This window comes from Podarcis gaigeae (genome assembly GCF_964106915.1).
Source record: "Podarcis gaigeae genome assembly, chromosome: 5".
Taxonomy (NCBI): domain Eukaryota; kingdom Metazoa; phylum Chordata; class Lepidosauria; order Squamata; family Lacertidae; genus Podarcis; species Podarcis gaigeae.
This window is the reverse complement of record NC_139681.1, coordinates 86,170,464-86,182,750: the sequence shown is the minus strand read 5'-3', so window position 1 is coordinate 86,182,750 and position 12,287 is coordinate 86,170,464. Positions and strand designations below refer to the sequence as shown.

The 12,287-nt window shown below is 42.5% G+C and overlaps 1 protein-coding gene across 10 annotated transcripts in view; it reads left to right on the top strand.

The window, feature by feature from the left end:
- The window catches only part of TNIK (TRAF2 and NCK interacting kinase), a 291,911-nt gene that overhangs the window by 244,356 nt on the left and 35,268 nt on the right, over positions 1-12,287 (top strand). For 7 of the 10 annotated variants that reach the window (XR_014564274.1, XM_083739146.1, XM_083739143.1 and 4 more), the window contains 3 exons: positions 2,900-3,064; positions 6,185-6,424; positions 11,265-11,371. Coding sequence is in view for 9 of the 10 variants with exons in the window: in XM_083739146.1 (XP_083595272.1) it covers positions 2,900-3,064; positions 6,185-6,424; positions 11,265-11,371 (512 nt within the window). In the remaining variant the exon portion in view is untranslated. The remainder of the gene's footprint in view (positions 1-2,899; positions 3,065-6,184; positions 6,425-11,264; positions 11,372-12,287) is intronic. The other 3 variants (XM_083739148.1, XM_083739149.1, XM_083739147.1) reach the window with 1 other exon arrangement.

Genomic DNA, 12,287 nt, shown 5'->3' with positions numbered 1-12,287 from the left:
CAGACAAGCACATTGCCTTCTCTTGCTGCCATATTGTGTCACTTTTTGAAATCTCACTTAAAGCATTTCTTTTGTCATTTGTGGTATCAGAAAAGGTAAGGCTGCTCTCGGAATGCAGGTTGTGGTCAGTGGGTTCTATCGCCTCTAAGCCAGCATTTCCCAAACAGAATCCCACTTATTTTCTGACATAAAACTGAAGTCTTACTTTCACGATGTAAGAACTGCCTGTCCTCTGGAGAGCCTACCCCATTGTGCTTCTTTGTGAGTCTCTGTTCAGGACATGCCTCCTCTGAGGTCAAATCATTCTGCTGCATCTTTACATGTGGGGAAAGGCCCAGAGCTCATTTTGCATGCAGAAGGTTCCAGATTCAATCCCTGGTATTTCCAGGTAGGCAAAGACTCACCCCTGAAATCCTGAAGAGCCTCAGCCTATCACCGTATACAATACTGAGCCAGATGGACCAATGGTATAAGGCAGCTTCCGGTGCTCCTACCGTACCAGACATTATTTGGCCTGCGTGAGCAGTTATTGGAACCTTTCACCAGAAGTTCCCAGATACCTCTATTGAAGCAATTGTCTGATCAGCTGGAGCTGGATGGTAGGAGGCAAGGCCAGAACAGCAATTCATACAGAGATTCATTAGGCAGCCTCCTTTTGCAGGCAGATACTTCAGGCTCATAAAAGCTTGAGTCTTTTAATTCTCTTTCTCTTGGCCCACCAGCAGTTTTCTAGTACACCCTGGCACGCAGTTTGGAAATTTTGGCTCTAAGCTTTCATTTGCCAACGTTACCTTCTGGCTATGCACTCTTACCGCTGCCCTTGCCTTTCCGAAACCAAAAGCAGAGGTCATAGCAGTGACCTGTAAGTTGTCTGTTGGTTTCATTATGCTGCCTATGCTGTACCCTCTCTGTACAGTCTTTGGAATCGCCAAAACCAAAGAGCTCATTCCCTGGGAGGAGCCTGGTATTCTCCGCCTTTGCATGCCCTCCTTTTCAACAACCTGCTCCTGTTTCTGTGGGGCTTGCTCATTTTGCTATGGCCGGAGCCACACTAGGAGATTTTTTGAACACTACGGTTCAGATTTTGCAAATGACCGCAATCCGTGATCACTGCTATTGTAATATGGCATAAAAATGCATTTTCTTGCCTCTGATTTATAATCTCCTGGAGCTGTAGAAATGTCAGCAGTCTGCTTGGGCAGGGTTTGATGGGCTGCTTTCTGGAGGCGAGTTGGAATCTGTATGAAGCCTGTACAGCCATTTTTTTTAAGAATATGTGAATAGAATATAAATTGGTATCACAACATTCCATATATATATATATATATATATATATATATATCCCAAAAGTCAATTTGGATCAAAACTGCATTCATTTTGGAGTAATTTGATAAAAACTGATTCCATTCATTGTAGGCTCTGGGGAACCTACATGCTATATCTATTACCTTTCTTTGTGTTCATTGTGAAATGGAAAAAAGGGACTTTCATATTTGGAAAAGCACAAATGTACATGAGATACATTTTTGTGGTAAGCAAAAATAAGATTGAGGTGAAATGAATAGGGTGCCAGTTTTCAAACATCTAAAAATACTTTCCATAAAGAAAAATGAAAACAGTTGTTTACTAGGACAACTGATGCCCGGGAAAATAGCTTGGAAGTAAGAGCAATTATGCTATTTCTATTAAACATACTTTGCTTGATTGCATATGTGAGATATGATACCATTGCTTGATAAACTTGAAGTAGTAACCTCACATTTCATTAGGCAAAATTTATGGTTTGTTGATCATTTGTAAGCCTTGATTGTGGTGTCCAAGTAATGAGCTGCAAGCCATTCATTACTTATACACCAAAATCCATGTTTACAAATTGTTAGATAAAGTACACAGTATTCTTCACACACCTTCCCTTCCCATCGCATCCACACACCCACAATCTTTACACATTTTCCTCATAGTTGTTAGATGTCTATTCTTTCAGCTTTTTAGTGGGAGATTGGTTTCTTTTTACTGCCTTGTGTCACAGTACAGAGTTAAGAGTACAATGTTGTTTGTCATAACGAAGCATATTTTAAATTGTAACGGTATACAAGGTGTCGGTTGTCTGTTTTAAAGGAATAATTCCGCACTGATCAATCGCGATGCCTGGCTTTTGTTTTATACTCAGTTGACTTCTTTTACCATGAGTGAGATGAAATGTACAAGAATGAGTATGACACTGAACATTAGTCACGGGGAGCAACAGCACGGGAGATCTGTTGCATGCCCAGGCTCTGTACTCCCCCACCTGACCGACTGATGGAGCCTACCTGGTCCATCAGGCCCACCCCCTAGGAGGCCCTGTCTCTAGGCCTGCCTTCCATTGGCATCTTTCCCACATCCAACCATTTCATCTTCTGTGTTTTAGAACCTCTCGCCTAATCTGTTCTTGTACATTACCATTCTTTCAGTTCACATGTCTTCCTTTTTCTCTCCTTCAGCTGATTTCTATTTCATTCAATGGCTTGAGTTTTTGTTTTTGAATTTTGCTTAACCCTCCCTGCTGATTCCCTCCCAGTGCTGCCCATTTGAAAACTACCCTTTTCTCAGTTCAGTGGGTTCTTTGAATGCAGCAGGTATATCTAGACATCTGCAAATACCACTTCACTGTCTGCCTGCTGAGTGGAATGTATTAGCTGAACAAAGCATGTTGTAGCGGGTTCTTTTTACTGATATGAAAGTCCTCTGCAGTAGCAAAGAATCTGTGTTCAAACATTAATTGTTGGGGTATTGCTGATATTTTGGAATGGCTGATTGGAAATTTGAGCTAAGGAAATGGCTGTACAGGCTCCAGGTATATTATAGGCCATGCATTCAGGTAACTTGAGATCACAGCTCCTTTCCCCGCTTGCTTTAGGTGGAGGAACGTTCCAGGCTCAACCGGCAGAGTTCTCCAGCAATGCCTCACAAGGTGGCCAACAGGATATCAGATCCAAACCTGCCTCCTCGATCAGAGTCCTTTAGTATTAGCGGGGTGCAGCCTGCTCGGACGCCGCCCATGCTCAGGCCAGTGGATCCACAGGTAGAGTGACTCAGTGGAGTCTCATTTTCTTCTTCTGGTCATATGCAAATAAAATACGACACATGGTCCTCATTCAAGGTGATGTCCTGCCTAAATGTGTTTCATCTGCCAAATATGTGTTTCATGCAATCATATTCAATATGCTGCCTGTGGCAACGCTGTGATGACAGTATCACTGCCTTAGTTCAGTTTATTTGGGCAGGCTGAACGAATCTTGTAAATGCAGAGACATGTTCCAGTCAACACATTCTATTTCAGCCCCGCTTTGGAAAATACTTCCTTGCACATGGTGAGATGCAATACTAGCATGCATGCATGTAGTTTAGAATGCCCAAATTATTTTGAGGGCCAACACACATTGGCCTCGTTTGCGCATAATGCTTAACCATGACTTAGCCTGAACATGCAAAAGTGCTGCCTCCCAGGGAGCAGATCACAGCTGTTTTCCTCCTACCTGCATGGCAGCTAAGCAAGTGGTAGGCTTGGTATGTCATGCAAATGTGGGGTCATGGTCAAGTGCTCTCCTCCTTAACCATGTTCTGAAGCCAAGAACAAACCAGCATGCTTGTGTGATCCCAGTGAGCCGTAATTTGGCTTCCTTTGACTTACGAACCAGGCCATTGCGTTAACCATTTGGGTTGGGATGGGGGAGGAGCAGACTCTATCTTCCAAGGTTAGGGTGATCACACATACATTCAAACAAGCAGTACATTTATTACCACCTTAAGGAAATATAGGGTAGGATGAGGAGAATGTGAGTGTCAAACCTGCTCCAGATCTTGCCTTGGATGGGACCATTGGTCAAGTAACGAATAAACGCACCTCAGAAAGGCTATTTTAATTGTCTTGCACTATTTTAAGAAGGCTATTTTAATAGTCTTACACTGATGTGGGGCAGTAGTTCTGTATATATTCTGTAGTATTCTGTCCATGGGGAGGTGCATGATGTATTCGGATAAGATGATTTTATTAATAGAGTACTGCCTATCTGCAAACTGCCTGATGAAAAACAAACAGCCATGCTGAGCAGTTCTAGGGTAAGCAAGTCCTGTATTGTTTTTGTTGCTTTCTCCAAACCTCATAGAACTATCAATCAAGGACGTGTTTGCATGTTTTTTATATATATTTAGATGCATACCTAAGTTGCTTCTAATGTACCTTTCCCAATGAATGAGACATGTGCGTCTTAGGGAACACTCATCAGAGGGACAAGATCTGCAACGAGTCCCTGTCAAATGTAGCAACTCAGCTTTCAGAGTGTGCTAAATTAACAGTAGCTGAATATCTGAACTTGGGAGTAAAGAAGTAGAATATTTGCATTCTCATGGTTCCATTCATAACCTGATCACCAGTTCCATTCCAGATCATCCCTCTTCCTCCTTTGTTCCGTTGATAACAAACATTGCACTGTTACGTTGTCAAAGCAGGTTATCAATCTGGATAGGCACCTGCCTGCCAAACCTACCATGTAAATTTCTCTCAATTCTCCAAAGAAAAGTACGATACACATGATAAAACATTTCCCCTCATTTTGGAGTTATCAGGTGGCATCTTCCATGAGAGAAAAGTGAAAGATTGTATATGAAACTTTGGTCTGCTCCAGTATGGCAACCTATCTGTCTCATTTGGGACCTTTTCCTCCAACTGTGCTGAAACAAAAAGTACCTGGTAGTGAGCAAAATTTTACCATAATTGCTTCTCTCTCCCACCCCCAGCTTTCTTTTCATTCATGCATGTCATTTAAAACCATCGATCTTAACAATAATTTTGCAGGAGTCAAGTTCCTTTTTTAAAACTGATGGGGAAATGTTGAGGGACCCCCACCCCCCAGTACTCTAGACCTCTTGCCCTAAATAAACCCCTATGCCTCTGTAAATGTAGTATATTTATGCACATCTTAGAGGAGGCATATAACATGGGTTGGATTAGTAAAGTGGGTAGACGCCATCATGTTCAGAAGAGACCACTGAAATGAGTAGAATTTACTGTGTTTTGTAGGCTGCAAGTGATACACAAGCTTCGTTCAGTTGATCCATTGCATGGTGGTAGAAATGTAATTCAAAATCATACAGCATTAGCACTATGCATTACAACTACTAACAGCAGGCACAAAAATCATTAAGTGGTCCTTCAAGGCTCTCAACAATTTTCAAGTATTCCCTGGGGTGAAAAGGTGTTTGACCTACTGGTCTACTGTATGCATCACTAAATCTGGATCCATCCTAAAGTATTTCTAAATGCAGAGCCCTCAATCTTCCAGAGAAGCAGATTGTACTTGGTTTAACATAGAGGCTACTTTACTTATGCTTTGGAAGCCAATTCACTACCACAGCATAAAAATACACATCCGTAGCTTGCTCCTTCCTTCCTTCCTTCCTTCCTTCCTTCCTTCCTTCCTTCCTCCTGTCCTCCTCCTTCTCTTCCCTGTCTTTCTTCCTTTCTTTTGGCAACTCAGTGCAACTAAAAAAAGAGGAGCACCAGCCTTGCAAATAAGTCTCTATACTTGGTTTATAACAATTCTTTATAGATATATACCACATAGTAGTGGCAATGCAATAAAAGCTAACAATTTTTGGCAGCTCATCAGAGCCTGAAACTCCTGAAAACAGCCACTTCTTCTTTGCATTTTTCTTTGAAACATGAAGCTAAAATGTCACACCAAACCAATCACTGCACTGCTGCACCAATACATAACAGCCTGGGGAAAATCAGGTCTCCATTATGTTTTTGGATATGCCTGCAAAAAACTTTTTTTTAAAAAAACCAAAAAACACAACTCATGTATTTTCTTAAACCATTTCACAAATAACACATGATCATATAGTTAACGATTATATCATAACGATTATATGTAGAGAGGGGTAGAATTAAGGCTACATGAAGAATCTCATATTTGGCATTTCCTGACCTCATTCTGCTTAATATTGTAAACTTTGAATCTTATTACATTTTTGAATGGAATTCTTTAAAAAAAAAAGCAAACCAAAATAAATGTGGAACAAAGTTTTTTTAAAAAAGAAAAAGAAAAATTGCTTTGCAACTATTCATTTTTTAAAAAACACAAAATTACATTTATTTATTTTTTTCCTACTGATGGTTTTGTTTTAACTTGGTGCATAGATTCCACATCTGGTCAGTGTGAAATCCCAAGGACCTTCCTTGCCTGCCTCTCAGTCACTGCATGAACAGCCCACAAAGGGAATGGCTGGGTTTCAGGAGGCTCTGACGGTGACCTCTCACCGCACTGAGATGCCAAGGCAGAACTCGGACCCCACCTCTGAAAACCCTCCTCTCCCCCCTCGTGTTGAAAAGTTTGACCGAAGTTCTTGGTTACGACAGGAGGAAGACATTCCGCCAAAGGTAAAAATGAGGTCACTGCTAACTTGCAAGGTTTGGAGTAGAGAGTAGCTCAGTTCCTCTGCAATGGCACCTTAGGCCTTATTTTTCACACTTTATTGGGGGTTCATCAGCACTGGTGCCTCCCACAATGTGTACAGATCTGGGCAGGCGTGTCCCCTAAATTCTAGAGAGCATGCAACAGGGGCCCTGGTGGGAAGGGAGCGTAGCTTTCTGACTGAACACATGCTTTGAGTGCAGAAGTTTCTTGGCTCGGTCGTTGGCATCTCCAGTTAAAAGGGTCAGATATCAGATGCGCCGAAGACCTGTGCCTGAAACATTTGGAACCCACAGTCAGTCAGATCAGGCAGTGCTCTAGCAAATGGGTGGATAATAGCCTGACCTGGAATACGACAGTTTACTGCGTTCCCTGGTAGGCCATATCTCCCTGGTGCAGGTCCACTGCACATTTAGAGAAATCCGTCTGCCATGTAAAATGTAAACTGGCCCTTACTTATAGATCAGAGTGGGCCTAACATTATCCCTGCCGTGGCCTCCATAGCAGCTAAGTGAGCCAGCACGAAAGGTAAAGAATTTGGGTCCCTCCACCCTCCCCCTACTAATTGCCCCAAGCAAGTTCTGTACTCCTGCAAAAAAAGTCTACTTAACCAGCACCTGGGATAGCTCAGTCAGTAAAGCATGAGACTCTCTGGGTTCGAGCCCCACGTTGAGCAAAAGATTCCTACATTGTGTGGGGTTGTACTAGACAGCCCTTTGTGGTCCCTTCCAACTCTACAATTCTACAGAGACTTTAAAATTTCACAGAGAAGAAGTTGGAGACTAGGCCGATCTACTAGTACATATTAGCCATTGGGTAGACAAAGAGTATCCTGTGATACTCTGCCTAAAATAGGTTGTTATGCAAGAGGCTTCTCGCAACTGTAGAAAGAGTGGAAACCTTTGATGATGCCACCTCCCCTAGCATTGTTGAAAAGGCCCTCAGGGATTATATGACTTGGGCCCTTTTATACAGTGGCACTTTCATGCCAGGGCACAAGCAAACATCAATGAAGTATAATTCCAAGTCTTGGCACTGGTGCAGATTTTATACCCTTGCACCAGACCCCCCACTATTATGGACTAATTTTGTGAGTCTTGGATGTAGAGCCCCAGGCTATAGCATCAACCAACAAGACAAATGCAAGAATATGCACTGCATCAACAAATTAGAAGCGTTGGCCACTGTTCTCTGGCATGTATGTAAAACACTGTTAAATAATATGGCAAAGGAAGTCCCCAAGTCCTTTATTGAAATCAGAATAAATCATCGCCTCTCTATCTTGGCTTCTGTTAGAAGCATAAAACTTGCCATACTGGATCAAATCGTTAGGCTTTCTAGGTTGACGTCATGTATCCAGACGTAATCAATACCCGGTGGAGTGTTCTGTAAGGGTTCCAGAAGTTTTATACCTTAATGATGTGATGGCAGTAGCTCTTTAATCAACAGTGCAATCCCATACTTATAAATCCCATTGAGTTCAGTGAGGCTTTCTCTTAGGTAAGTGGGTATAGGATTGCAGCCTCTTTTCCAATATAGTAATGCACTTACCTTGTTTCTAATCTTTCATTATTATTATTTTGGATGTATTACAACATGGCTGTTAAAAGCTTCTTCTGTGCTGATTCAGCCCTTTGTCTCAGATTGTGTGGTTACGAAAAAGAAACGATCTAGCTAATTCATGTGATGTGGTGACATTGGCTGCGATTTCCCTAAGATGTAAATGCACCAAAGCAGCAATTTGCACTGATGATAAGAAAAGTTTGTAGACAGCAAGGTGATTTATGATGTCAGCCTATAATACCTTAGTTGGTAGATTTGAATTTCTGTCTGCGGGTTGATTACAAAATTCTTCCCAAATTATTAAAATGTAAATGTTGCATCTCAGTTAGTCTATATGGATAAATAGCACTGAATTATCTGTGAGCTACCAGGCCCAATTCAAGTTGTTGGCACTAGTGTAAACAAAGTAGGGCCAGGTTACCTAGGGAACTGCTTTGCCCCATATATCCCTGCCCTCCTCAGATGGGCCACTGCTGAGAGTACCATATGCCCCAGAGGTGTTCTTAGCTTGTACTAAAAATGGCTTTTAGTATTGCAGCTCCAGCCCTCTGGAATGACCTAGCAGCCAGAATTATATTTAAGAAGGCTTATGTGTGACTTTGTCATTTGCGCAATATTAATTGTGCATCTGTACAAATGGTTTTAATTGTTTTTTTAGAATTTGTATTATTTTTATTTACCATATTTTTATTCTGTTGCACACACGTTGATGGTCTCAGACTGTGAAGCAGTTTATAATTTCATGAAATTACTGAATCAATCAACGGCTTGGGGGCCAGGGACTTAAAGCAATTGCCATCCCTGTGCCGACTTACCTGACCTTAAGCTTGGCAGGGGAGGCCCTGCTGGTGGCTCTGCTGTCAGTGGGGACTGCCACCCACAGCAGCACTTTCTCCATAGTGTCACCCTGGCCATGGAATTCCCTTACCTGGTTTGGTGAAAACATTTTTGTTCACCCAGGCATTTGGGACTTGAAGAGCGGTCATAGCTTTTTAGCAGCGGTTGTTGTATATGTGAATCCGGAACACATGGCTGTTCCTACACAGAAGTGCTTTGCATCAAGTAGTTTGATTGTATTTGAAGCAGTGGTACATGTGACGAGGCAATTTCTGTGAACTCGGAGGTGAGCTGACCATAAAACAATACTGTCGTCATTCCTCATGGAGTCCAGTTCAGATGTATTTCTTGTTTGAGCTGCAATACATAGTTCAAGAGAGAGAAATTGAATGTATTAAAAAAAAAAATTGCCATGCAACAGTATGCAATTAATACAGTCAAAAAATGGTTTTTTGCCAAGGGCAGTGCTAAAGTCACCACTTTCTGGTTGACTTGGAAAAGCTCGGTGCTTTGCATGCAGAAGGTCATGGGTAAATCTCTGAACTAAATGAACTTGATGCAGTGGAGCAGCATTTAATGGGCACTGCGATATCTTCCATGTAAAACTGTGGGTGGTTTGTATTAATAGAAAAGCGAGAAGAACAAGAGTTTCTCTCAGACTGTTTTTCCTTAAGACAATTAAATAATTTTCAAGGTGCCGCCAATAGTTGAACATGTACCAGTAGGGGGCAGCGCTTGCGAGCCCAAGAAGGCAAGTTATGCTTCTGTTGGTCTGTTTTTGAATTCCTCCTGGACAGCAAACTTCCCAGATCCATAACAGGCTAGGAAATCATCTGGACTATGCTCCAATCTCAGGTATTTGACTTACCTAGGAGCATACCTGAATTGAATTTTATTTTCACTCCCAGAAGTCAGCAATGTATATGGGCTGCCATGCAGGATCTGGATTTCTGAGAATCTCTGCTTTCATTCATTTCATTCAGATTGTGGAAAGGCAGACAATAATACTGCCCCACCCATCACCATGGCTCCTTACACGTTGAGGAATGCTGCTTTGAATTTTTGTCGGGTTCGGTTCTTCACCCGCAAGCCCCCACATAAAGGCCAATGGGCATACACAAAAGGAAACAATATTGTGCTGCCTGAAGTACGGTATACTCCCACCTTCCCTCTAGACAAGTGCTTTGCCAAAGGAGATGGAGGCATGCCACAAGTTGCAATGTGGCTTCCCCCCAAAAAAGAATCCTGGGAATTATAGTTCTCCGGCGTCTCCAGATAGTGCCAGTCATTGCAGACAGTACTAAGCTAGATAAACAAATGGTCTGACCTCCTTCCTATTTTTTCCTATTCTTTGGGGGGGTGATGATGATGATGATGATGATGATGATTTATTCAACTTATACACCACCCTATACCCAGAGGAGGGCGCGGGTGGGTTAAACCACAGAGCCTAGGACTTGCCGATCAGAAGGTTGGCGGTTCGAATCCCCGTGACGGGGTGAGCTCCCATTGCTCAGTCCCTGCTCCTGCCAACCTAGCAGTTTGAAAGTATGTCAAAGTGCAAGTAGATAAATAGGTACTGCTCCGGTGGGAAGGTAAACGGCGCTTCCATGCGCTGCTCTGGTTCGCCAGAAGCGGCTTAGTCATGCTGGCCACATGACCTGGAAGCTGTATGCCGGCTCCCTCGGCCAATAAAGCGATATGAGCGCCGCAACTCCAGGGTCAGTTGCGACTGGACCTAATGGTCAGGGGTCCCTTTACCTTTATATACCCAGAGGTAGTCTCAGGGTGGTTCACAACAAGACCACAACATATAAAATCAAACCAAAAGCAATAACCCAATAAACCCCTCCCCCCCAAATGCCTGTAGTACAGATACATGCATGTGCACATCTCTATTCATAGCTGCTCTATGTGTGTGTGTGTGTGTGTGTGTGTGTGTGTGTGTGTGTGTTTGTGTGTGTGTGCATGCAAAGCAGCAACAAACAACTTTTGCAAAGGGGTGCTGTTCCATTCCCAATACTGCTCCATTTGACTTCTGCAACAGGTAAGGCCAATCTAGATACCCCTAATCTAGGCTTCCTTTCTAATGTGTAAATAGCTAACGTAACCATGTGCAGTAGAAATAAAGTCAGCGTTTACTGCCGCAGGGAATGAACTGTCCTCAACTCAATTAAATTATCTCCCATTTTAAAGCTTTTGAAAGTGCTGTGTGTGGTTTGTAATTGCTTTATTTAAAACTATTTTCTATTTTTCGGTGAGGATTTTTTTAAAAACAACAACAACAACCCTTCATGCTTGCAGACTTTACCAAAGCTCTGGTCTTTCCCAGTTTGCTGGTGTGAACTGTGGGCCTGATTGTAAGAGCAAAGCCTCAATAGCTTTTATGTTTTTGTCATCTTATAGGTGCCTCAGCGAACTACTTCCATCTCACCTGCATTAGCTCGGAAGAACTCTCCAGGGAATGGTAATGCACTAGGACCTCGACTAGGATCACAGCCAGTAAGGGCAAGGTAATGCCAACCAGGAAGGAAAACCTCCTCACCTCCCAAGTTTACTGAATTATGTACAGTGGTACCTCGGGTTACATACGCTTCAGGTTACAGACACCGCTAGCCCAGAAATAGTATCTTGGGTTAAGAACTTCGCTTCAGGATGAGAACAGAAATCGTGCTCCAGCAGCACGGCAGTAGCAGGAGGCCCCATTAGCTAAAGTGGTGCTTCAGGTTAAGAACAGTTTCAGGTTAAGAACGGACCTCCAGAACGAATTAAGTACTTAACCTGAGGTACCACTGTATAGCATAATGGAGGCATCTGCACGTCTAAAATTTTGTATTTATAAGTACCACCTTTTCTATCCATACCCCCATACACAAAGAGAGAATGAAGGGAACAATAGTCTTGTCCCCACATTTACCCCTTAGGTCCTTTTTCTTTCCACTGTCTTCTCATCTCTGTGCTATTACCTCAAATAAATGAGTTATCTCAAACTGTTGTTGAGAGGTAAGCACCTGTCCCCAGCAACTGTAATGATAAAGTAGAAACTGGGGGGATGGCTGAAGAATGTAAGGACAAGGTACCAGCTAACACAAAGTCTTAATTAATGCTATAGTTGCTGGTTCAGCCTGTGTCTCCTCGATTGATTGATTGATTGATTGATTGATTGATTTACAATTCTATTATTGTCCTTCATCCAAACATCACAGGATGGTTTACAATATAAAAACACACAACAATGCAGACCATAACATCAAACAAAAACAATTGCCCCCACACACAAAGTTTAAAAGGCCATTGATTGTTTAATTAGCCAAAGGCCTGGGAGAAGAGGAATGTTTTTGCCTGGTGCCTAAAGACATGTAATGAAGGCGCCAGGAGAGCCTCCCAAGGAAGAGCATTTCATAAAAGTGGAGCCACCGCAGAAAAGGC